Here is a 27,470-nt window from a genome sequence, read left to right as displayed (position 1 = left end):
ATTCCTGTTACTGTATGTCATTCCTGTTACTACTAATTGATTAATTCATTATAAATGAATGGATGATACCATCTAAATGCCAAGTGTTTGAGAAGTATGAGCTCTTTATGTGGATGAAAAATTATTTTGTGAAACTTTTTGATCAAAATCTTCCTTAGAATGTTGAAATAACTTTGGAGAAGACAATGATAGTCAAAAAAGACCCGACTATTACTTTTCATTGTTGAAAAAAAAAAGTGAAACTTGAAAACAGGAATGACATTTTTTCCCCAATTAAATTAATAAAAATTAATTAATCTCCATTAAGTTGGCATGTAAAAAGGGCACACATGAAGAATACGGTCCAACAGGGACCTATTCTAATATAGGTCTATGGGTCCAAGAATGATTTACAAAGAAGATGTGCATAATAAAAGTTTTAGTTATTACATTTTGTTTTTGGATTTTCTTTTGTCTGAAAGTACATTTTTTGAAAAAGGCCCATATATGACTTCATTCTCAAGGTGGTCAATCTAAAAAATAATGGTGATTCTCACCTCCCCCCCCCCCCCACACACTGGGACGCACACAACACACACAAGAGCTAGAAGTTTGTAGACATGAATTTAATTTCAAATAGATTATATTCAATGTACAAACCAGAAAGGTCTCAAAGGTGTAACCCGTTTATATTTGTTGACAATGACACCGTTGGTCACAATCATTTGTACAACATTCTTTATGTCACAAAAGTGATGTAAGCTGGGCCGCATGCAATGCGTGTTGCATTGTGTAAAAAAAATCCATCGCACACGGCATAAATAAATCCCTGCGCCTTGAATATGTGCACGATATAAATTGCATAAATTAAAAAAAAAAAAAAATTAAAAAAAACCACCTGCGCTTAGAACTGTTCCCACGGAATACGCGCGATATAAGCCTCATATTGATTGATTGATGTAATGTTTACTGGAGTCATACACACACACACAACCATGAATGCACACTGAGACACAGGTAGCAGTTTTTTGAATGATGCATGATTCATGTTTATGGCAGGCTGATGCAGTAGTCTCCCTTTTACAGCAGCTGCTCTGCAGTTGTCTGCCAGCCTGAGCTATTTATAGCTCAAACGTTCAATGGCTGCTGTTCGGACACCTGGGAGTTGCAGAGAGCTGTTTGTGATAGTCTGACTGCTGTTTTCTCCTGGTATACTGTTGCAAATCTTTGAGTTCATATGGCAGTTTCATAAGGCTATTAATCTAGCCCGAACTTACTTTTGACTGGCTTTGCTTCAAAAGGTAATTCCAGTGTTTTGTACACTTAAATACCCATGGGTGGATGTTAGGTTATTTAATCTCTGCTTTAATTCTGTAGACCTATCACAGGGTCCCCACTGGTTTTTAGAAACAAAATTCCATGACTTTTCCATGACTTTCCATGAGCCTCAATAACATTTTCCATGACTAGATCCACAGGTCGCCATTTCCGAACACGCAAACTTTTTACGTCTTGTCACTGCCAGTTTTGACACTGGCTTGCTTTGCACTGAATTTGAGTCAGTTTCTACGCAGTGTCTCTTCGACAAGCAAGTCAAGCATTTGCTACGCAGTCAGATTATCGGTAATGTTTGCTGGTCCTGTCATTTCACTAAACTGGACCAGCCACTGTTTGTATCCATCTGCACTTTCGTAAATTCCGTTTCGTAACCGTCACTCTGACTTGACGAACTGTCATTTTTTTCACCGCGATACACAGTTCATTGCGAAGATCTTCCTTGGTAATTTGTTCCAATTCCGCATACTTTTTGTTGTCAAGAAACAACTCGAAAGAAAGTTTCAAACTCATCATCCTCCATCTTGCTTGTCGAAGCGCTAAAGTACTTTATCGATGCAAAAACAAAAGCAGAAAACTTCGACGAAACCGACTCAAATGCAGCGCAGACGACACGACGAGATAACGGAAGGAAGTGAGCCTCGCTTTGGCTCAAGTGCCGTTAAAAATACCGTTATTCTCATATGCAAATACGAACGAGAAGTTGGTCATACGAACAAGCCTTGTGCTGGCGACGCAAATCGCTGCTGGCTGGCATAGGGGGGGGGGGGGGGAAATAGCCGCTGGCGTGCTAAAGGTTACTTTTTTTTTCTTTCTTATTTTTGTTAAATTCCATGACTTTCCATGGCTTGAATTGAAATTCCATGACTTTCCAGGCCTGGAAAATTAAAAATCAAATTCCATGACTTTCCAGGTTTTCCATGACCTGTACGAACCCTGTATCAACACCATGGGATTATTCTTCCTCCATCAAGACCTTTATTTTTTCTGGCACCAACCTGCAGCAATACTTATTACTACGTTGGTGTTCTGGCTTCATGCACAGCCACATGCACCATCAAATAATGTTCTCTCTCTCTCTTTTGTTCCTTCTCTCACATACTCATGCACCCAAGACTGAACACCTTTGTCAGTCATCCAACCAGATCAACAATTTAAGTATTTAATACAGAAAACATACAACTGAAGTCTTTTCAGACAGCAAATGACATGAACCTACTGTTCTGTTGTTGCCGCAAGAAGACAAACTGTTCCAAATTATGCTTCGGAACAATTCTCTCTCTTGCCAGTGTTCATTTTTTAATTTTTATACTATTGTCACAGTAGCAAATTTGTTCAAAGACGCGATCAGCATCGTCAGGTCACCATGAAACGTCACCAAACCGTGAAACCAGTGTGTCTTGCTCTGAGAGGTCCTTCTGCACTTTTTTCCGCATGTAGAAGATTGGGCAGTCACGGCTGAAAAATACAGCATCGACAGCACTGGTTATTTGGCACAAGATCATAACAAAAGAAGAATAAAAAAAACCCACCTGAAAGCATGCCCCCCAAAATGTTCTTTTGTTTGGAAAAAGTGATGCAACACAGAAAAGATTAAAATGGTTATTATCACAAACAGTTGGAGATAAAGGCAACTGGAGATTGTGAAACAAAAGGCGAAACATGCTGAAAAGTTTAAGGGAAAGGTTCAGTTTCAACTTAATCATGTAGTTTTGGACTAAGAGCGCTGAAGTAGAAGCCACCTTTATCAAGTACTGTATCTAAATAGCAAAACATGTTGTGAACTTCAAGAGAATTACAATATCATCTCTGAATCGGCACCTGCCTATCTTTCTGAACTGGTCTCTCTCTACACTCCCTCTCGCACCCTTCGTTCTTCTGATGATGCTCGACTTCTCTGTCAAGGTCGCTTTAAACGCAAGGCTCATGGCTTCCGCACGTTTTCGTATTATGGACCTCAGTTATGGAATTCACTCCCCTTTCAATTACGTCACTCTCCATCCATTTCATCTTTTAAGTCCAATTTGAAAACTCACTTGTTCCAACAACACTACGGATAGTTCCTTAGTATAGAGTCTGGGGATGTGAGATGTGCATGATGTGTTGTTTGAATCTGACAGTGATTGTATGATTTTTGTATACATGTATTGTTGTCACGCGCTTTGAACTTCTGATAAGGCGCTTTATAAATGCCCGTTATTATTATTATTATAAAGGATGCATTTGAATATTAATCATGCGCTAAAAAAGCAGGCAGATTGAAGATTGATTGAAATTTGACTGAAGTCAAGGTCACCTTTGTTATATCTGTACTGTACTGACCTTGTACACAAAACATCCTCGTGCAGAGAGCCTTGACATCGCTGACACTGAGTCCACAGACGTGAGAACTTTTCCTCCAGCGCCTGTAGTTGACAGATCTCTTTCTGGTACAGCTCCGACTCTCGCTTCTTGCAGTGGTAACACACTGCATCACCTGTAAGGTTGTATGTTTATTATTAATATGGCCACACACTGGTCAGCCTATATATATTGCAATTCTTGTCTATGCATATATAACAATGATAATGTCTCAAGGAGCACTTCGGATGAATGTTTTTACTTCGTATGTTTGTCAGTTGTTGTCATATGTTGTTTGGTTGATTAAAAGCAAATGAATCTTATGTCTTACTTTCTTGCAAAACCGCAACACGGTGGCCTAGTGGTAAGGCGTCCGCCCAGTGAGCGGGAGGTCGTGGGTTCGAACCCCGGCCGGGTCATACCTAAGACTTTAAAATTGGCAATCTAGTGGCTGCTCCGCCTGGCGTCTGGCATTATGGGGTTATTTATTTAATTTTTCTTAAATTAAATTTATTTTTATTTTCTAAAATTTATTTTATGCAATTTATATTGCGCACATATCTCAACCACGGATTCAAGGCGCAGGGATTTATTTATGCCGTGTGAGATGGCATTTTTTACACAATATATCACGCATTCACATCGGCCAGCAAACCTCAAGCCTATTAGAGCGAGCATTCACCTTTCACGGCCTATTATTCCAAGTCACACGGGTATTTGGTGGGCATTTTTATCTATGCCTATACAATTTTGCCAGGAAAGACCCTTTTGTCAATCGTGGGATCTTTAACGTGCACACCCCAATGTAGTGTACACGAAGGGACCTCGGTTTTTTGTCTCATCCGAAAGACTAGCACTTGAACCCACCACCTACGTTAGGAAAGGGGGGAGAAAATTGCTAACGCCCTGACCCAGGGTCGAACTCGCAACCTCTCGCTTCTGAGGCAAGTGCGTTTACCACTCGGCCACCCAGTGCTAGGACTGGTTGGTCCGTTGTCAGAATAATGTGACTGGGTGAGACATGAAGCCTGTGCTGCGACTTCTGTCTTGTGTGTGGCGCACGTTAAATGTTAAAGCAGCACCGCCCTGATATCACCCTTCGTGGTGGACTGGGCGTTAAGCAAACAAACAAACAAACAAACAAACTTTCTTGCAAAGGCTTGTCTGTCTGAACTACCTGATAAGGGGAAAAGTTTTATTTCTACTGTAGACTGTGTGGCAAAATTCTATTGTAGAATGTATGTTGTTTGTCACCCAAAGTCTACACACCAGGTGGTATTGATAAACATTCTGCTTCCTCTGTCTTAGCTGGCTACAGAGCAGACATGCAAAACAGTAAATATCCTCATTACAAAATTCTAAGACTTGTGTCTTCTCTTTCAAAGACACTTCATGCCTTTCAAACAGAGTCAACGGCACAGTGTTTACCAACCTTCTTTGTCTAGGGGTGTCTTGCAGCCGATGCAAGTGCTGCGTTTCTTGGTAAAGGCCGCCAGTCCCCCGACCTTGGATGTCATCACAGTCTTTGTGCGCGTGTGGTCTCCACCTAAACACAAAAAGTTGACCTTTAAATCTTATTACTGTGTGACAGGATGAAGCAGTAGTCCCCCTTTCACAGCAGCTGCTCTGCCGAGTTGTCTGCCAGTCTTGAGCATGAGCTATTTATAGCTCAAATGTTTCATGTCTGCCGGTTACACGTCACATCTGTTGATTGCAGAGAGCTGTTTGTGATACTGCATGGCTCCTTTTTACATTTAGTCAAGTTTTGACTAAATGTTTTAACATTGAGGGGGAATCGAGACGAGGGTCGTGGTGTATGTGCGTGCGTGCGTGTGTGTGTGTGTGTGTGTAGAGCGATTCAGACTAAACTACTGGACCGATCTTTATGAAATTTGACATGAGAGTTCCTGGGTATGAAATCCCCGAACGTTTTTTTCATTTTTTTGATAAATGTCTTTGATGACGTCATATCCGGCTTTTCGTGAAAGTTGAGGCGGCACTGTCACGCCCTCATTTTTCAACCAAATTGGTTGAAATTTTGGTCAAGTAATCTTCGACGAAGCCCGGACTTCGGTATTGCATTTCAGCTTGGTGGCTTAAAAATTCATTAATGACTTTGGTCATTAAATATCTGAAAATTGTAAAAAAAAATAAAAATTTATAAAATGATCCAAATTTACGTTTATCTTATTCTCCATCATTTGCTGATTCCAAAAACATATAAATATGTTATATTCGGATTAAAAACAAGCTCTGAAAATTAAATATATAAAAATCATTATCAAAATTAAAGTGTCCAAATCAATTTAAAAACACTTTCATCTTATTCCTTGTCGGTTCCTGATTCCAAAAACATATAGATATGATATGTTTGGATTAAAAACACGCTCAGAAAGTTAAAACAAAGAGAGGTACAGAAAAGCGTGCTATCCTTCTTAGCGCAACTACTACCCCGCTCTTCTTGTCAATTTCACTGCCTTTGCCATGAGCAGTGGACTGACGATGCTACGAGTATACGGTCTTGCTGAAAAATGGCATTGCGTTCAGTTTCATTCTGCGAGTTCGACAGCTACTTGACTAAATATTGTATTTTCGCCTTACGCGACTTGTTACATTTAGTCAAGTTTTGACTAAATGTTTTAACATTGAGGGGGAATCGAGACGAGGGTCGTGGTGTATGTGTGTCTGTCTGTGTGTGTTGAGCGATTCAGACTAAACTACTGGACCGATCTTTATGAAATTTGACATGAGAGTTCCTGGGAATGATATCCCCGGATGTTTTTTAAATTTTTTTCTATAAATGTCTTTGATGACGTCATATCCGGCTTTTTGTAAAAGTTGAGGCGACACTCTCACACCCTCATTTTTCAATCAAATTGATTGAAATTTTGGCAAAGCAATCTTCGACGAAGGCGGGACTTTGGTATTGCATGTCAGCTTGGTGGCTTAAAAAATAATTAATAAATTTGGTCATTAAAAATCGGAAACTTGTCATTAAAATGGTTTTTTTAAACGATCCAAAAACAATTTTCATCTTATTCTTCGTCATTTTCTGATTCCCAAAACATATACATATGTTATATTTGGATTACAAACAAGCTCTGAAAATTAAAAATATGAAAATTATGATTAAAATTAATTATCCGAAATCGATTTAGAAACAATTTCATCTTATTCCTTGTCGGTCCCTGATTCCAAAAACATATAGATATGATATGTTTGGATTAAAAACAAACTCAGTACGCTAAAAAAAATAGAGATACAAAAAAGCGTGTTATCCTACTCAGCGGCAGCGCGACCATTTCCGCACTATTGTGGCTTGTCGATTTCACTGCCTTTGCCACGAGCGGTGGACTGACGAAACTATGAGTATGCGGTCTTGGTGAAAAAATGCAGTGCGTTCAGTTTCACTCTGTGAGTTCGACAGCTTGACTAAATGTTGTTATTTCGCCTTACGCGACTTGTTACATTTGTCATTTAGTCAAGTTTTGACTAAATGTTTTAACATAGATGGGGGGAATCGAGACGAGGGTGGTGGTGTATGTGTGTGTGTGTGTGTGTGTGTGTGTGTGTGTGTGTGTGTGTGTGTGAGCGATTCAGATAAAACTACTCGACCAATCTTCATGAAATTTCACATGAGAGTTCGTGGGTATAATATCCCCAGACAATTTTTCCAATTTTTCTATTAATGTTCTTGATGACGTCATATTCGGCTTTTTGTGAAAGTTGAGGCAGCACTGTCATGCCCTCATTTTTCAATCAAATTGGTTGAAATTTTGGTGAAGTAATCTTCGACGAAGCCCGGACTATGGTATTGCATTTCAGCTTGGAGGCTTAAAAACTAGTTAATTAGTTTGCTCATTAAAGTTGTCATTAAAATCGAATTTTCACTAACAGATTTAAAAACGATTGCATCGTATTCCTCAATTTCTCCTGAATTCAAAAATATATACATATGTCATGTTTATTCTAAAAATGTGCTCAGAATGACAGAAAATAGGTTAAGTAAGCACTGCGTTTGCATGCTAACTGTAAGGCTTCTTTTTAAGCCTACTGTCTATATGATACTTACCGAGACAGTACTATTCTTGCACATTATCTATTATAGGCCGAAAAAATTGGACAAAACGCTGAGTGGGTACAATTATCTCCCATAACCATGCGCCACCGTGGATCCCAAGCACTGTCCGAGTGCTTCCCCCTTACAGGATGTAGGTGGCGCGTCCTCTTTCTTTATGAGCTGCAGACCCTCAAAAAGCCCATAACATATCAAGAGGGGAGGCGGGAGGGAAACTCTAATAGTACTGTCTCGGTAAGTATCATATAGACAGTAGGCTTAAAAAGAAGCCTTACAGTCAATATAACACTTACCTCGACAGTACTATTCTTGCACAGAATACCAGAGTGGTGTGAGGGTGATATGTAGAGTATTAAACTCCTTAATCAAAATCACTTAAATCCAAGGATTAAGATACCCAGGCAATTTTCGAACAGTACTACCGTAAAAGAAAATATACCCAAGAAACATACCTTAGACTGACGTGACCATGCTAGCAACCACTGCTGTGTGGTGAACTCAATGTCAAAGTCCAGGCCACTCAAAGCTTGAATACCACTGAGTCTACGGCAAGTGGCTAAAGCGATGAGGAACAATTAGTCTTAAAAATCAGCAACTTGATACTGATGCCTGCCAGGGGTTCAAACTCATTGCTACGCAGGAGTTTGAGGACCAGAAAGACATCCCCCTTGGGAAATGAAACCAGAGGTTTAGACACCGCTGCATTGCTAATACCCGAAAGGACATTAGCGATGAGGGAGGACCTGATCAAGTGTTCAGTTCTGCGACCAGTAGCGGCCGCAATCGTGGAAGCGATGGCAGATCTGTATCCAAGAAGAGTCTTAGAAGAAAGACTCTTCTTTTGATACACTTCCACCAGGAAGTTGGCCAAGTCCTGTGTTGAGGGATAAAGCGGCTTTATCCCCTTGGACAAGGCGAAGGTGGCCCAAGCTCTCCAGCGTAAGTCGTAGAGCTGATTAGTTGATCGCCTCTTAGCGTTCAAGGAAAACTCTACTGAACTCTTGTGCAATCCTAGTGCAAGCAGTTTGGAGCGCACAAGAGCCATGCGGTCAAGCACAGACTCTCTGGACGTGGATGAGGGAGGCATGATCGAGGCTGGAGCAGACCTCCCCCGTCCAGATCCAGAGGTAGAGGGTCTACGTGGGTGAGACCGCGAAGATCTGGAAACCACGGAGCTGTTGGCCAGTAAGGCGCGACCAAAATCAGTCTTGGTCGTTCCTGCAGATATTTTGCCAGCACCCTCGGAATCAGAGATGTCGGGGGATAGGCGTAAGCATCGAGGAGCCTCCACAAGAGAGTGAATGCGTCCAAGTGGAACGCATTCATGTCTCGAAAGGGGCTGACGTACCTGGGAAGCCGAGCGCTGAATCGAGTTACGAACAGATCGATCAGAGGACGGTCCCACCTTGCCCACAGACGCTGTAGAACGTTGTGAGCGATGGTCCATTCTGTGGAGAGAACCTGATCGCCCCGACTGAGAATGTCGGCCAGGGCGTTCAGTTTCCCCGGAACGAACTGGACTGACATCCGGACCTGATTGGTCTGGCACCAGAGCAGAATCTCCTCCGCCAACAGGGAGAGGGACCGAGAATTGGTGCCCCCCTGGTGGCGAAGGTAAGCTAAGCATGTGGTGTTGTTGTCCCCGTTGAAAATCAGAGGGGCCAAGGACAGGCCGAATGGGAGGGCCCGAAACTCGAACACCGTGCCCTCCCAAACGAACCGGAGCAGATGTCGGTACCCCGGGGCCACCAGGATGTGGAAGTAAGCATCCTGGAGGTCCCAGACATGGCCCAATCGTTTGGCCGGATGGCCAACCGGACCGACGAAGGGGTTTCCATCTTGAACTTGCACCTGTGAAGGTACAAGTTCAAGGTGGAGAGGTCCAACACCGGCCTGAACCGGCCGTCCTTTTTGGGGACGGTGAACAGGCGGGAGCAGAACCCCAGAGAAGGCTGAGAAAGGGGGTAGACCGCCTTCTTCTCGACCAACGAGTTCACCTCGTCCTGAAGAGCCTGCCATCTGGCAGGCTCTCGAGGAGGGGGGAACGTCCAAGGTAGAGCGGACAATGGAGGTTGTGACGACAGCGGTAGAGAAAACCCCGACCACACCACCCTCAAGAAAAACTGGTTGGAGACCAGTCTGCCCCACATGCCGCGGGCCCGAAAAAAGGGAACCGCCGGACGAAAGAGGGGCAACTTGAGGGGGCGTCAACGTAGGGCCGGGACTCACTGAAAATTCTGCTGGCGGGCAGGCGCAGGCTTGCGACCACCCCCCCTGGTGGTGCTGCTTCCCCTTACCTGTCTGAGCACCCTTCGTCTTGCTTGGGAACGCAACAGGCGCCTAAGAGGAGGAAGAAGGAGGCAGTGAAACTGGCTTCTTCTTCTTCTTCTGAGGCTGGGAGCTGGAGGTGACTGTAGCACTTCTCTTACTCCCCGCCGCCGTCGCCGAAGCAGCGAGGCCAACCATCAGAGAATCAGTGTTCCTCTGGCGTGTGGACTCCACCACAGAACGAACAGTGTCCGGATGAAAGAGGGAAGAAGGCTGAGGAAACGTGTTCCTCAGACTCTTCCTCATATCCGGAGGCACTATAGAAGTAGGCAGAAAATGATCACGGAACAGGGCCAATAAAGTGGACCCGTGTTCCAATGGCCAATTCTGCCGCAGACGTCACGCACGATCGCACGGCATGCAAAGCCCGATCCACTCGAACCGTGTCAAGGACCCGAGTGGAATCGGACTCTGCCCGATTGGGAGGGTCCAACAGTGTGGACAGCGTGCTCATCCATGTCAAGGCCTGTGATTGGGCCTCGACTGTGGACGAAACGGTGGCCTCAAGATTGTGGAACGAAGCAGAGCTCAGTTCCACCTTCTTGACCGAAGGCACCTCCCCAACGAACACATCACCGTCAGCCCCACCCTAAACACTCGAAGTCTGGAAAGGGAGAGTTCGAGAGTCAAAGGGAAAAGGGAGGGACGAAACAGATTGGACACGAGGAAACAGTGGAGGTGCGCCTCCCAAAGGAAAGCATGGCACTGAACCCGCGTCCTCCCGAGGAACATAGGTCGCGTTTGCACGTGAATCTGTACTCCTCAGGCGATGTGCTGCCGCTTCCACCGTGGCACTTAGACTAGGGTGGAACGCGAATTGCCGGCGGCCGGATCGTTCATAAAACGAGCCGCCGGCAGACGCGGCGTGAGCCTCCCGCGCCCGGGCCGAAGCGGACTCAAAGGACGAGAGGGCGTCTCAGGGAAGGACGTCCTGAAACTGTTCAAACGTCCTTCTAGCTGTGCGAGGACGAGCCTCCTGCCTCTCGTCCTCAGACCCCGGGTCCACGTCCTGTGTGTCAACACTAGACGACAGACGCTTAAGAGAGGCATCCGTGACGTCAAGACGCCGCGTGATGTCTGTCATGTACTGTTGGAAAGTACGAAGCATAGCTTCGGAAGTTCCATCAGAAACCGGCAAGGGTAGAGGTTCAGTGTTAACCTCAGGGCGACCCTGATCCTCCTCCCTATCGTCCTCCGACTCACTCTCCTCTTCACTTCCCGACAACTCCTCAAAAGCAGGAGTGTAGGGAGCTTGAGGGGGAAGAGCCGAAAGCGATGAAGCAGGCTGTGAAGAAACGCCCACAGAAGCAAGAGGCCGCGAAGACCCCTGCCCCAAAGACGAAACGTCTCCAGCAGCCGAAGGGGGAGAAAAACAACAACCCTGCGACTGTTGGGTCAGCCCAGCCAACGAACCCCCGCCATTTATAGACTGAACAGGAACCCATGGGGTCTGATCAGAAAAGAAATGGTCCGGTCCGGTCGGGGGTGCCGATCCGGTCCGGTAGGGTGGTCCGGTCCGGTGCCGTACCATCCGGAGGTCCCGTTCAGCACCGAACCATCGTACCCAACGAAGTGTTCGGGTGGTTAGGTCCGGACGTGGACATACCGTACCATCCGGACCCGTAGGTCCGGTGGTCCGGTATGGTCCGGTTCGGTGCCAGACCATCCAGACCAACAGAGGTGGTCGGGTGGTCCCGCACCGGACCATCCGGACCCGTAGGTCCGGACCCGTAGGTCCGGTACCATCCGGAGGTCCTGTTCGGCACCGAACCATCCGTACGCACAGAAGTGTTCGGGTGGTTCGGTCCGGGCGTGGACGTACGTACCGTACCATCCGGACCCGTAGGTCCGGTTCGGTGCCAGACCATCCGGACCAACAGAGGTGGTCGGGTGGTCCGGACCGGTCCGGTAGGGTGGTCCGGTGTTCCGGTCCGGTGTTCCGGTCCGGTCCCGTACCATCCGGAGGTCCCGTTCGGTACCGAACCATCCGTACCCACAGAAGTGTTCGGGTGGCTCGGTCCGGACGTGGACACACCGTACCATCCGGACCCGTAAGTCCGGTATGGTCCGGTTCGGTGCCAGACCATCCGGACCAACAGAGGTGGTCGGGTGGTCCGGTCCGGACCGGACCACCGGTCCAGCACCGGACCATCCGGACCCGTAGGTCCGGTCCGGTCCCGCACCATCCGGAGGTCCCGTTCGGCACCGAACCACCCGTACCCACAGAAGTGTTCGGGTGGCTCGGTCCGGACGTGGACATACCGTACCATCCGGACCCGTAGGTCCGGTTCGGTGCCAGACCATCCGGACCAACAGAGGTGGTCGGGTGGTCCGGACCGATCCGGTAGGGTGGTCCGGTGTTCCGGTCCTGTCCCATACCATCCGGAGGTCCCGTACGGCACCGAACCATCCGTACCCACTGAAGTGTTCGGTCCGGACGTGGACCTACCGTACCATCCGGACCCGTAGGTCCGGTGGTCCGGTATGGTCCGGTTCGGTGACAGACCATCCGGACCAACAGAGGTGGTCGGGTGGTCCGGTACCGGACCATCCGAACCCGTAGATTCGGTCCGGTCCCGTACCATCCGGAGGTCCCGTTCGGTACCGAACCATCCGTACCCACAGAAGTGTTCGGGTGGCTCGGTCCGGACGTGGACATACCGTACCATCCGGACCCGTAGGTCCGGCATGGTCCGGTTCGGTGCCAGACCACCCGGACCAACAGAGGTGGTCGAGTGGTCCGGTCCCGACCGGACCACTGGTCCGGTACCGTACCCTCCGGACCCGTAGGTCCGGTGTGTTCCGGTTCGGTGCCAGACCACCCAGACCAACAGAGGTGGTCGGGTGGTCCGGTCCCGACCGAAACACTGGTCCCGTACCGTACCATCCGGACCCGTAGGTCCGGGGGGTCCGGCAAGGGCCAGAGGTACTGTCCCGCACCGGACCCTAAGGTCCGGTACGGTCCCGTACCATGGGTCCCGTCCGGACCAAACCCGGAGGTCAAGTCCAGTCGGGACCCGTGGGTCCGGTTCGATCCCGACCCGTAAGCCTGGAACGTTCCGGACCCTTGGTCCGGACCATCCGTCACCCGAACACCAGACGCTAAGGAATGGCGTGGGGTCAAGACGGTCCGGTCGGAGGTGTCGGTCTGAGCAACAGAAACAATGTTCCCGTCGCCCTGACCATTCGACAGAAGTACCACGTTCTGTCGAACACCTCCACGTCCAGTAACTAGTCGGCCGGAGCGTTTCAAGAGGGACAGCCACCAGTCACACGGACGTCAGAGGGAACCGTAGTAGCAGTGGTCGTAGGCACGAAGCCTGAAACCCCTGCCCCCACAGGACCGCCCTGAACGGGGTCAATTCGCATCCCAACCCCAGCGGGGAGGGAATTCAGAGACCCCGTCATCTCCTCCGATCTCCCCCCCCAGGAGGCCGAAACTACTGTCAAAACAGCAGCAGACGACCCAGCGAGGGAGTTCAGAGGAGGACCCGTGTCCCTCCTGGCTTCCACAGCGGTGGAAACCGAGGAGGGCACAGGAGAGGCACCGGAAAAAGAAAGATTTTAATGCCAACTGCACCCGGTGTTCCCAGGCGGTCACCCATCCAAGTACTAACCGGGCCCGACGTTGCTTAACTTCGGTGGTCGGACGAGAACCGGTGTTTTCAACGTGGTATGGCCGTTGGCTGTCAAAACCTGAGTCTCTCCAGTAGCCCCTAGATCGGATTCACCAACCCCCAAAGAGGGTTGGGAATCGACCTGCCCCCGGATTCGAGCCAGGGGGGAGAAGGAAACCTTCCCCCCAGGCTCGAAACCGGGAGGAGCTGAAGCCTGAGACTGAGGGCCGGACAACGGCGTCGAAGGGGGGGAAGCCTGTTCCACTGAAGGAGAAGGAGAAAGAAGCTTTTTCTTTCCCCTCGAACTTCCCCGAACCTTCGACGGCGCAGCCCCGCCCGAAGTCCCAGGCTCAAGCCCAGCCTGTTTGAGCAAGCTCGCATTGAGCTTGCTCAAACAGGCTTTCTCCGCCCTCCCTCGCCGCAAACGCAAAGCGTTTGGGGAGGGAGAGTCGGAGCGCCGAAAGATCCCCTTCTCCGTGCGTAAAACATGACGCTGGGCGCCCGGAGAAGGGTTGCCCCCGGCAGACTCTGGTTCCGTAGAACCAGAGCCCAAAACAGGACGAGACATCCTACCTCGCCCTGTACGTACCCTTAAAGACCGAGAATTAACAAAATTCAAAGAAAATTTAGGTCAATACTCAAGTGAATGCGGCGAAACGAGAAGCAGACGACCGGTCACCACGAAGTAGGACGGGAGGCACGCCGAGTCCGCCACACAAAAACGGAGGCACAAGTTGAAGGAAACACAACGTAGCCTCAAGCCAGAAGTGGAATAACACACAATAATCCAACAGGTGATAGTCCACACAGAAAAGGAGCCTCTTAGTCCAAAATAATCCGGGAGCGTAGCAGAAACACAGCCGGTCTGACACGCGCGAAAAAAGAAAGAGGACGCGCCACCTACATCCTGTAAGGGGGAAGCACTCGGACAGTGCTTGGGATCCACGGTGGCGCATGGTTATGGGAGATAATTGTACCCACTCAGCGTTTTGTCCAATTTTTTCGGCCTATAATAGATAATGTGCAAGAATAGTACTGTCGAGGTAAGTGTTATATTGACCGAAGACGAGCGTGACCAGTCTCTATTTTTGGGTGTGGTTAGTCGAGACTATCTTAAATATAGTCTCGGCGATGACTGTTTATTGTGTTTGTCTATTACTGTAATGCCGACAGCTTGACTAAATGTTTTTTATATCGTTTCACGCAACTTGTTTCCCCTTAATTTCAGCATGTACAAGATTTGCCACATTAAAATATCAAAAGTTTTTCACTTCTTAAAATCTGTACAGCCCGTCAATAGGGCCTGAGCAAACCAGTGATGGCGCTTGCATTTTTTCAAACCGGTACGCAAACTTTTATGATGCAAACAGTCCAGAAAAAAACGGTGGGCTCGTCATTGGAAGAGTCCAACTCAGAGTACTGGTTTTGTTGTTTTACCAGCGAAAAAACCCGGTAGTTCTAAACATCGACCGGAAGCCAATTTTATTCCGGTATTTTCTCATTTCAACCGGTAAATTTAACGCCAATACTGGCAAACTAGACTCAATACCATATAAACAATACCTGAGAAGGGGGTTAAGAATCCTCCCTATAGTAAACTTTAAAAAAAAACCATGTATGACATATGATAAGAAATAAAAGAAAAACAATGACTACCCAAGTGCTACGTTGCGCTTCGACACAGACGTGTTAAGAGAGAGACCCTCCCCCTTTTTCTTTAAAAAAAAAGTGTGCACGATTGTTCACCCAAGGAACTTTGCATAGGTTAACTTCTATATGTGTCTTTAAAACACATCTATTACAAATATTTGAGCACAGAAAGCGGCGTATGGCTGTCTGAATTGCGGGGTAAAAACTGTCATACACGTAAAAATCCACTCGTGCAAAAGCATGAGTGAATGTGGGAGTTTCAGCCCATGAACGAAGAAGAAGAAGAGAAGAAGGAGAAACACATCCTCTGTCACAAATATTTTTTCCCCCTTCATCTTCTTTTCCAACCTTGTTCGTTCCGTGTTGCTTTTGCTTTTTGTTGCCCCGCGTTTTTGTCTGTTTCCTGAGAAAGCTTTCATGAGCAAAATTTCGTATTGTATTGTGCTGTCCGGGTATCGGTGAGTACAGAATTCTATTGGTTTTTTAACAAGTATTGAAGCTCAGAACAAGGCCACTCACGGAGCAGAACAGACTCGGCCTTCTTGTCGCCGAGAATGGGTTCAAAGATCCTCAGCAAAGGCTTGGACAGCTGGTTCTCCAGGTAGTACTTGGTGTCGATGGGGATGTTGTTCTCCAGCACGAAGATGGGGTCCTGGGGAACAAGCCAACAATGCATCAAAGCAGGGAAGATGAGATAATGTTGTGTTTCACAAGGCTAACTTGGAATTTGGTCAAGTGATGTAAATTTCATTGTAATAGGCTGCAGTGGAACCCCCGTTTTAACATCTTCAAAAATCTGAGATCATGGTTGGGGGTACATTTACAGAAGTTGTGAACAGAAAGCTGGTGAAAATTGGGGTGGGGGCGAACAAAAAACAATTGACAAGTGGCTCTATCCCATCTCCCCCCTTTCCCCGTCGCGATATAACCTTCGTGGTTAAAAACGACGTTAAACACCAAATAAAGAAAGAAAGGGGGGTGGGGGGTGGTGGTGTGTGTGTGTGTGTCTTAAGAGGAGGTTCCACTGTACCAGTTTCCTGTTCAAAGGAATGCACTGTTGAACATGTCCAAAATAGTGTGAATTGCCCCTTTGAAGACCCCATAGAATCTGACAATCACGCCGTCAAAGGATGAAGTCTTAAAATGGATGTAAATTTAGATATTTTGACCAGAAGATCTGAGAAAAAAAGGTCTTAAAAGAGATGGGTGGGATAGGAGTCTGAAAATGGCAGATATTTGCACAAAAGTTGTGAACAGAAACTCTGACAGAGCAGGCTCTTAAATGGTAGAAGCAAGTGTGTGTGTGTGTGTGTGTGTGCGTGTGTGTGTGTGTGTGTGTGTGTGTGTGTGTGACTTGTGTGTGTGTGTGTGCATGTGCATGTGTGAGTGTGTGTGTTTTTTCTCTTTTTTTTCTCCCATTTTCATTACTTTATTGTCCCATTGCTGGGAAATTCGGGTCGCTTCCTCCCAGTGGAAAGCTAGCAGCAACGGAGTCGCGCTACCCAGGTGTCTGCGTGTTTAGGTGTATTCAGCCACCTGCACTTATGGCAGAATGACCAAGGTCTTTTACGTGCCATTGTGATGACACGGGGGTGGGACATGGCTTCCGTCTCTGGGTCTGCACATAAAGTTGACCCGTGTCTGTCCCGGCCCGAATTCGAACCTGCGACCTTTCGATCACAAGTCCAGTGCTCTACCAACTGAGCTACCGGGCCCCCGGTGTGTGTGTGTGCATGTGTGTGTGTGTGCGTGTGCGTGCGTGTGTGTGTGTGCGTGCATGTGCGTATGTATGTGTGTGTTCATAAGAAAAGTTGCACAGTACACACCTCTGACTTGAGGTAAGCAGCGGTCCCCTTGGCAGCAGAGATGATGACATAGGGCACTCTGTCCCCCAGCTGGGGGGCACTGCCCGCGTCTCTCTTCCGCATCCTGAAATATTATACATGTCCCAGTCACACCACTGTTAAATAACATTACCATTTTAAAAACTATACTAGGTACCCCCCCTTCTCTTGTAAGGCCTCATAAAATCTTTTAACATTTTTTTTTAAAGGTCTTATAAAGGAGGGAGTCTTAAAAAGGAGGTAAATAAATACAAAGTTGAATTGAATGTGTGTAAGATCTCATGCATACATGTGTTTGGAAGTGTAGGGATGTCATTTGGCGCCAGCAGAACACCGAAACTTCTTTGAGATCGCCAAAAACTTTATAATTTCACAGAAAAGTGACACTAAGGACTACACGTACCTTAAAAACTTTGGAAAACTGCCAAAGCTTGCATTGCCTTTGCCAAAGAAAATATATCCTAGTAACATCCCTGTGTGTGTGTGGAGGGGGTGTGTGTGTGTGTGTGTGGAGGGTGTGTGTGTGTGTGTATTTTGTACTAACACTTGTCATAACTTGTCACTACAAAATAAGCAAAAATAACATTTGAAGAATAAAATCTGAATGTAGACATTTAGACCTGTGAAATGAGTGTGTGTGCGTGCGCATGCAGGCGTGTGTGTCAAGACAGGAGGAAGAAGACTGATGGTCAGTTACCTGTGAGCCAGTTCCACGTGGGCCTGCTTGGCTGCATACTCCTGGTCAGTCTTGGCCAGCTCTTTGGTGATGACCAGCTGGGAGATGTCGATGCGATTGCACAGCAGGTCCGAGATCGTCTGTTTGGCATGCTCTGTTGCCCCGTCTGGGTCCCTAATGACAGAAACAGTATTGTAGACTGAGACACGTTGGTATGGTAACGACTTTTCTTTTCAGATATTTAAACATCTAAAAAAGTCAGGTCTATGGAGACAAAATTACTGAAACTATGAACATCAAATCTGAAACAGTAAGGTAAAAGTCCTAACTTCGTGGTATGGCCCATAGCATTTATCAACAGTGTCAATCTCCGTAACTAATCCAGAAAAACATTCCCATGTACAAGCTTGGACAGATCTGTGATGCTCCATATTATTGTTTACAGGAGAAGGACGGTACCTTCACAAGCTGAATATTCTCTTGCAGAATATTAAAAAGTAAATTCCAAAGCATCTGTGATGCTCCATATTATTGTTTACAGGAGAAGGACGGTACCTTTACAAGCTCAATATTCTCTTGCAGAACATTAAAAAGTAAATTCCAAAGCAGGCCATCACCCCACCCCACTCAACAAAAAACAACAACAAAAACTGAAAACAAGTGGCAAAATCATGAAATCTGGGGATCTCAAGAAAGATCTCCAGAGCTTTTAAAATGCAAAAAATCTGCTACTTCGCGGAAAAAGATTGTGCTTGTTCTAATAATCACACCTGTCAATTAGCAGCAGCTGCAGACAGGTGTTAATGAGCTGGGCCACCAGGGGACAGTTGTCACGCCTGACGGTCTCGATACCCTTGCAGTCCATCTTGTCGTGCTTGGCCGGGCTTGTCCAGAACAGGCCTGCATAGCGCTTCTTGTTGATCAGCAGGTAGGGGAAGTAAACCTGTCAGCGACCAAAGGGCAAGTCAGTGACAAAGTGTAAAGTACAGTGGAACCCTCATTTTTAGATGTTTGTGTGCGTTTTAAACCGCCTGACACTGCGAGTCAATTTTCCTTGTTGTAACAAGGACATTAAAATCTTTGAGTCATGAGTCTTGAGATCCCACAATTTGAGACTCTGTCCCTTTTAAAACCCAGTTTTTCCCCCAGACTTTCTGTTCATAACCTCTGTAAATTAATTAACCCCCAGACTTTCTGTTCATAACCCAGACCTGGGAACCCCTGTTTTGCACTTTGAGTATTCTCAAACAAACTTGGTGTATTTTCAAAAAAAAAAGCGTACTCCACACAGCGTTTGCACATCCATGATTAAAACATGCCTCATGCGCGTCCGTCACACCGTTAATTAAGTTTACCTATACATTTAAAACAAACGCTTTTTTCAATTTTTACTGACACAAACTGTACCGTATTTGACGGACTACAAGCCGCGACTTTAAAAAAAAAATCGCATTGCGGCTTATAAAAAGATGCGGCTAAAACGTTACCTAAACTTGAATAGCATTCACCTAATGGAAGTGGCCGCGGATTTCCATTTCGCTCGATTAGCGATTACCGGTACTTTATTAGCTCTCTACTCAAGACTCGGCGCTTTTCTCTTTCTTTCGCGAATCTTCGTTTGTCAACAAGTCGTCGTGACAAGCGTACAGAGAAACACCGGATGTATCAGGATCTCGCGCGCGAGATTTCGGTTTTTTGTGTCTCGCGATAGTTGGAGGAACGAGAGCCGCCATGTTGTGTTTTGTCTGCTCGAAATGTGCGCAAAAGTCGTAAATCATCCCCAAAAAGCTTATTCCGGGTGGGACTACATGTGTGTGTTGGTTACAAATTGTGTGTGTGTGATATTTTTCTTCAAACTTTTTCACTTTTCTCCTTTGTTTCACTTGTTTATTCTCGGAGGCGATTTCGCCAAATACCGTACTTTCGTTTGCCTGGTTTGGTTGTTTTGATTGATTGACACGATCCGATTATATTTTTTTCGACGGCGGCTAATATAGTGACGTAATCATGTATCAAAATACTGGATCGGCTTCAGGGTGGGCTTGTGAAGAAAAGTAGTCTAGGAATTTTTCTTGTCGTATTTTTTTCCCACTGACCGTACTGAGCTTATTCTCGACAATCATGCGTACAAAATACGGCGAAATCGTATGGGTTCCCAGGTCTGATAACCTCTGTAAATTAATTAACCCCCAGACTTTCTGTTCATAACCTGTGTAAATTAATTAACCCCCAGACTTTCTGTTCATAACCTGTGTAAATTAATTAACCCCCAGACTTTCTGTTCATAACCTGTGTAAATTAATTAACCCCCAGACTTTCTGTTCATAACCTGTGTAAATTAATTAACCCTCATTTTAAGAGTCCTCCAGACCTCATTTTCTCAGATTTTTTTAGGTCTGAAAATGGGGTTTCAATGTACCGTATTTTACGGCCCATAAGGCGACAGTCAACACATTCACACAACACAGATAACTAAGCTAGAATGCATCTATTTCAGCTCTAATTGAATGTTCATGTATTTAACAGAAATGACTGGCATCAACTAAGCTGCCTCTTGTTCCAACTTGTTATCATACATTTTCTATCACATATTTACCAGTCATTACAGAGTACCCTCATATTGTCAAACACACCTTTTCAAATTCCAGTTTGATGGGGCTGACGAACTTGGCAGAAATCAACTCAGCCGCCTCCGTTCCCAGTTTCATGGATTCTTCCACAGTTTTTGTTCCAAACCGACACATCACCGAGTCTGTGTCGCCGTAGATCACCTGAAAACCACAGCAACGCCATCAATAATGTGACAGCATACTACTGTACAAAATACAAGCATAATGAACTACCGTACAATTATTACCATACTGCAGTTTACAGTAGATTTGAGAAACAAGGATGTCACCAATCTCTGGTTTTAAATTCTTGTGAAGCGTTCAGTCCTATTACCATTTAGTCAGAAGTTATATTATATATTCTGAGATTCTTCAAAATTTCAGTATCCCCAATTTTTGGCTCACGTAAGTGTAGCCTATGCGATCATAACTTTGTCTGTCTGTGCGTGCGTTTGTGCGTGTGTGTGTATGTCTGTGGTAGAAACTTTAACATTTCCGAGTCTATGTGTGAGTGGTTATCCAAGACTATGGATAAAGCTCGCATAAGATTACGTCACGGTCAAAAGTGTTTGACGTCAATTAATGCATCATGACGGCATGCCTCCCTGTAGTCTTTCTCTCTCGCGTGGTGTGTGTGGTCTCGGTCATTGTTATTTTGAGCGGGCCGAGACTATTTGGCAGTCGTGTCCCTGTAAGTAGGCTACATGCAGACACAGACAGATCTAGATCTAGTGTCTCTCTTTCTTGCACAGTCGTCACCTAAGCTTACTGTGTGTGTGGGTGTGTATGTGTGACGGAGTGATTGAGTTTGTGTTACTGTTTGTCTATTTCTTACGTGAGCCTTGAAGGCTTCGCCTCTTGTTTTAAATGATGGGTTCACACTAGCACCATCATTGTAATCCTCACACATCAGCGCTGAAAGTCCAACAAATAGTGTACTCGCCTTTGGCTAGTGATTCTGAAAATTTACTAGCCAGAAAGCTAACGTTACTAGCCAAACCAACGATTTGTTGCAGCAACTTTACTCGCATTTGGCGAGTAGATGAACATTGTACTCGCCAGTTACATGTTTCTACTCGCCATGGCAAGTAAAATACTCGCCACTTTCAGGCCTGCACATCATGCTCAACTGAGTCTGCTGCCGTCGTGAACATGGCAATAGGAACTCAACATCATTTATCTACATTGTCATTTGAATACTTTCTCCTCAAAAAAAAAAAAAAAAAAGAAAAGTGAGTGTGTGTAGGTTGGTGACGGTGGAAGGGGGTGGGAGGGGAGCACAAGCAGGAATAAGTACAGCGGAGTGAGTAAAAAGGACGGACGGCGCAACCAGACGAGAAAAAGCACTCTGTCAAACATAAATAAATATCAAAAATACCTTAGCATTGTGAGGGTAGCCATTGGCAACAGTGTAGTGTTCTTCCACGTACTGCTTGGTCTGTTCGATCATCATGCGGCCGAACGCTGTCACACTCTGGGAGATCTCCAGACAAGGCAGCTTGCCCACTTGAGCACCGGTAAAACCGTACACAGAGTTGGCGCTGATCTTGAGAGCTAGCTGTCGCCCGTCCAGCACCTTCTTCTTGAACGGGTCCGTCTCTTTCTTCAGGTCTGCTTTGGCCCTGAAAGAAGTAATGTCTCAGATGAACGGAATTGGCCTATACTAAAGACTTTCACAATCTCCATTTCTAGCCTACACTAAAGACTTTTGTTTTTCATTTGTGTTGGCAAAGTCTTGGTATCGGTGACCTTGACCCTGTTAAAGTCTAGGTATCGGTTTCAAAGACAGTAACAGCAAGACCCGAGTCTCTCTCTCCCTCGGCTGTGCAGGCTAATAAGTCATGTAATTCGAACCTGCGCAGTGCATGTGAACGTGTGTGTGTGTGTGTGTGTGTGTGTGTGTGTGTGTGGAAATCTCTCCACGCACACGGTAACTTAAGACCCCCTTAAGTTACAGTTCAACACGGAAATGTAACCTAAGGCGTGTGAATTGTCACTTAACAGTGTGATATGTCACCTAGATCTCAAATGTGGAAAAGCCGCTTATGATGTTGAATTGTACCTTTGTTGAATTGTAACCCGAAGTTGAAATGCAACTTAAAGAAATATGTTGAAATGTCTCCTAATGTATTGAAATGTAACTTAATGTACTTCTATACGACAAGAATGTTTAAAGTCTTCTTTTCATAAACATCATCTATAAAAACATGTTGTGCATTTCTGTGTACATGATTTGTGGTAATATCATGATATTTATTAAAATTAAAAAACAACTTCTGATGAATAACATTAAAGCAAAAAAGCTGAAAAAGTGTCTGGCTTTATTAACCCTCAACGAAAGCTGAAGGGTTATTGTGACGATGACTTTCTGTCTGATGTCTGTATGTCTTTCTGTATGATGTCTGTATGTCTTTCTGTATGATGTCTGTCTGTCATGATGTCTGGATCCACCGATCTCAAAAAGTTATGAACCGATTTTGATGAAAATTTCAGGAAAGATGACAAACTGGGAGTGCTCCGGACTCTGTTCGTTCGTTCGTTAGCTAGTTTTACTTCCATGTATCTTGGGATAGATGTAAAGAAGACTGGTCACATTATACTGAAACCACCAAACCAGGGTCGGCAACAGGATAAATGATATGGGCACCCACAGCCCAATGCTGGATTCGAACCCGTGACCTCTCGATCATGAGCCCGGGGCTCTACCGACTGACCGATCCAGCTCCCCGGACTCTGTAAGCCTGGTATTTATTAAGTATCGCTGAGGGTTATGCGCTCTTATGCGTGCTCTTGTTTGGTATTGCTTTTTAATTTGATTAATGTCCATGTTCTTTCAACCAAAACTTTGAGTTGAACGTCTGAGATATTGAGCATTGAGCCTTTGTTATTGTTTGTATTTTTACTCTGATATTTTTAAACACTTTCTGTTTCATGAGTCAAAAATAATGTTTTTTTTAGTACAACCAATAGAAATTGATGGGCTTAATCTTTCTTTATTTGGTGTTTAACGTCGTTTTCAACCACGAAGGTTATATCGCGACGAGGAAAAGGGGGGGGGGGGGGGGGAGATGGGAGATGGGCTTAATTAGACATTGTGGTATTGTACATGCAGATATTTAGGATGATATTAAACCTCATAGAATGTATTTGCATTTTGACGGATGCAGCTGGATATATTTATATGGTACACACATATTTTATGAATTCAAAACTGTTAGACAAATTCACCAAGCCACACCTTCCAAACAGACCAAACACTCATGTATACGTGTATACAAGTTTCATTTATTGCATACACTCAATACTTCACACTAACGTGTTCAAGAATCAACATTTTAACAAATAAAAACCACTCGTCACTCATGTATACGTGTATACAAATTTCATTTATTGCATACACTCAATACTTCACACTAACGTGTTCAAGAATCAACATTTTAACAAATAAAAACCACTCGTCCACTGGACACAATCCCCTTGGGAAGAAGAAGAAGGAGAAGGAGAATAAGAAAAAGAGGAAGATGAAGGAGAGGAAGAAGAAGAAGAAAACCACATCAAAGTCAAAATTACAACAAAATGAAAGTAAGTGACATGAGTCACACTAGCTTTATTTACATGCAATCAAATCGAAGAATAACCTGTAGACTTTAGAATAATCTTAATACATGCATATCCTCAGCAAAACAAGATGAAGAACAAATTTGTCACGCAGGTGCCTGGGAGTACACACACGGTCACATATGAGCCCCCGTAAGGTCACTTGTTCATGTGAAATGTAACAGTCCAGTAACTTAAGCTGTGTGAGCATCCCATAAAGAAACGGGGAATCGCAAGCTACCAATTGAAACATCAAAGTTTGATTCACAATCAATCAATCAATCAGTAGGAATTTACCAAGCCCGAACATGTTTCTCTCAGCACAAAAACACCTCGAAGTCAATATTATAACAATAACAAAATGAAAATAGAGAGACTAGCTTGATTTAAATGTAATCAATAAAAAGAAGAAAAAAGTTTGATTTATATACAATCAATGAGACAACCTTGAGACTCATCGTTTTCACATATGCAAGAACATGCATAACCTCAGCAACAACAAAAAACATTGAACAAACAAGTCCCTGGCCCTGTGACAGTATCTCCAAAGCAATAATTATGTATTTGTATTTTCTTCACTCACACACATTGTTTTACAGCAAACATATTTTTGATATGTTGATACAAACACACAAAACAATCGTGTCGTTGCGATGATAATTGCTGTGTCAAGACCTTTCCCATCACACATAACTGAAGCAAATAAGACATACACTATGTAACATTAGTAACTACATTTAAGTCAATACAACAATATTAAAAAACAACCTAAGACTTGTTTGATTTCAATGTAGTCAATGCATACATATTTAAAACAAAATAAAGTGTCATGAAGGTGCCTGAGAAATACACAGACAATTGATCGTAACTTAATAATTGAAACAAAATAAAAGTTTAAAACAATCAATCAATCAGAAAAAATTCACTCAACCTCAGCAAGTTCCCCCCAACACCAATAACTATATCAAACTCAAAATAATTACAACAATAACAACGTGAAACTAAATAAGACAGAACAATCAACAAAACAGTAAGACTAGATTGATTTCAATAATATTGGCAAAACAGAAGACTAGTTTGATTTACAATATTAATAAAAAGAAGTGCCTCTACCGGCTCTAGACTCACACATGTGTATACAATATATTCTTTGATACATAACCTCGGCAACACAAACAAAACATAAGTATAACACAATACAGGGTTTTTGTATCAATTTTCCATAACTTTTCCATAACTTTTTCAGCACATTCCCATATTTTTCCATGACTTCACCGACAAAATCACACACACAATACATACCCAAAAAAGTGTTTTTCCACCCCACAAAGGCTTTCAAACACGTCATAATTTCACCAACGCTGGCTTTCAAAAATGTCATGTAGGCTTATACACCACAGCTGGTTTTTAAAGTCACAAGCTTCAAAAAAACAACAAAAAACAACAACAAAAACTACTTTTGAACATTCATTTTAACAAATAGATTTATTGTGAAGTGTTCATTGTAAAATTCCATGACCATCCCAGATTTTCCATGACTTATCATAAAATTCCATGACCTTTCCAGTCCTGGAAAGGCATTTTAAAAATTCCATGACTTTTCCAGGATTCCAGGACCCTGTATGTCACACGTGTGTCTGAGTAATACACAAAACAGGGGATTGTAATTGAAACAAGTCAAAGTTTGATTCACAATCAATCAATCAAGTAGAAAAGTTCACTCAACACCATTAAGTTTCCATCAACATCAAAAAGACCTCAAAAAGTCAACATTACCAGTCGCCCAGAAACAGAACACCTGTTTGGAGACAACTTGGCGGCCGCTATGAAGAAGATGAAGAAGACAGACAAGAGTATTTTAGTTGCTTCAAAAGTAACTTCCACATTCAGTGTTTGTTCAAAAAGACAAAACAAATCTGAGCGAGATGTTTAGCTGCTCTGCTTCACCACAGCTAAAAAAAGGAAGAGTTACCCTCACAATTTATTAAGCAATAATAAAGAGATGGAAATAATTTATGCAGAAACTAGCAAACTCATAAAAATGGAGTATTTTCTAGATGCACAGGACGTACCTATGGTATGGTCCATGTGTTTCTCTCGGCAAATTCACACAAACAAAAGTGAAAACCAGTACAATATACAGTAAAAAGGATAGATGCACAAAGCTGTAAATTGTGAAAATTGAAAACAACAAATACATCTCTTTATGGTAACTTGACCAAACTTTAACTTTTTGGGTTTGTCCTAAACTTTCGGTTCCCCGAAGAGAAAATAGAGTGACTTCCCCAACGTTTCAAACTAAAAATTAACAAAACAAGACGACAATTGAACGAACGCAATGAGAATTGAGTGAACCAAACAAACAATAAAACGTAAAATGCAGCTATTCTGTGCCGCAAGGGAACACCCATCCACTTCCATCCGCTGAGCAGATCCATAAGGCCAAAAAAACAAAAGTGTATGTTTCTGGTCACCCGACTGACCCTAGTTAAAGGGGCCGACCCTCAACTTTTTTTTACCCTTGTGAGGAAAGAAAACAAATTCTCTTCGTTTAAAAAAAAAGAACAAAATCAGACAAAAACTGCCAGAACGTAATTAAAATGAACAGACTTCTTTATCTAAATAGTAGATAAATAAGTAAAATTGGCCGACCCTAATCTTGTTTTCACCCTTGCGAGGAAAGAAAACAAATTCTCTTTGTTTAAAAAAAATTGATCAAAATCCGACGAAAACTGCCCAAACATGACAAAAATAAACAGTTCTAAATTAAAAAAATTAAAATAAATAAATCTTTTTTTTTTTAAACAACCTACCTACCCTATTTTTTCAGCCATGTTACCAGAAACATAGAACTTTTTTTGTGGCGTAACAAACTTTCAAACGCAAAAACTCAATGTCAGAAAAAAACGATCACAAATCCTGTGAGGCGTGTATCATCCCAGAATCACCAGTCTATCAGTATCACTAGATTAAATCTATCAGCATGGTTGTTGACTTAATTGCTATCCTGCTATTCATGGTTGGAGGCGACAACAAAGTAATTTAGATGTGGTTACACATTCAGAGTGGTACATCTATTACTACCTTGCCCTTGAACCTGTGTTTATTTGCTTTTTTTTACTTCAGTGCTTCAAGGCAGTTGCCTTTGGATCTGTGTTTTTTTGCTTTGTAAACTTCAGTGCGTACCCGGCTGTAGAGTTGCAACTGTGTGTAATCTCTCAGAAGGTTTGCAAAGTTGACACCTGCATCTTGTATGAGTTTGATTACATGTGCCCGTTGTATTCGCCCTCCCTCTGATTTCTCTTCAATATACGCACAACAGCACCGTCTTAATTGTACCAAGTCTTCCTCGTCAAAGACTACTTGTTTGCCAAACCGATTTGGCTTTTTGCTGCCAGTTGCCGCTTCAATGTCTGG

At 44.3% G+C, this 27,470-nt stretch overlaps 1 protein-coding gene and 1 non-coding gene across 2 annotated transcripts in view; both read right to left on the bottom strand.

The window, feature by feature from the left end:
* Positions 1 to 865: 865 nt before the first annotated feature.
* LOC138971237 (DNA polymerase delta catalytic subunit-like) overlaps positions 866 to 27,470 on the bottom strand; it is a 66,850-nt gene continuing 40,245 nt past the window's right edge. The window contains exons 17-25 of the mRNA XM_070343928.1: positions 21,835 to 22,078; positions 20,481 to 20,618; positions 18,618 to 18,790; positions 17,869 to 18,021; positions 17,154 to 17,256; positions 15,847 to 15,979; positions 5,087 to 5,200; positions 3,637 to 3,790; positions 866 to 2,772 (exon numbers count right to left, since the gene is read on the bottom strand). Coding sequence (XP_070200029.1) covers positions 2,676 to 2,772; positions 3,637 to 3,790; positions 5,087 to 5,200; positions 15,847 to 15,979; positions 17,154 to 17,256; positions 17,869 to 18,021; positions 18,618 to 18,790; positions 20,481 to 20,618; positions 21,835 to 22,078 — 1,309 coding nt within the window. The 3' untranslated portion in view covers positions 866 to 2,675. The remainder of the gene's footprint in view (positions 2,773 to 3,636; positions 3,791 to 5,086; positions 5,201 to 15,846; positions 15,980 to 17,153; positions 17,257 to 17,868; positions 18,022 to 18,617; positions 18,791 to 20,480; positions 20,619 to 21,834; positions 22,079 to 27,470) is intronic.
* LOC138972087 (5S ribosomal RNA) lies at positions 13,629 to 13,747 on the bottom strand. The gene has a single exon (XR_011457459.1). It is a non-coding gene; the product is annotated as a 5S ribosomal RNA (ribosomal RNA).

This window comes from Littorina saxatilis, linkage group LG7, assembly GCF_037325665.1.
Source record: "Littorina saxatilis isolate snail1 linkage group LG7, US_GU_Lsax_2.0, whole genome shotgun sequence".
Taxonomy (NCBI): Eukaryota; Metazoa; Mollusca; class Gastropoda; order Littorinimorpha; family Littorinidae; genus Littorina; species Littorina saxatilis.
The sequence above is the reverse complement of the archived record's forward strand: the minus strand, read 5'-3'. Positions and strand labels throughout refer to the sequence as shown.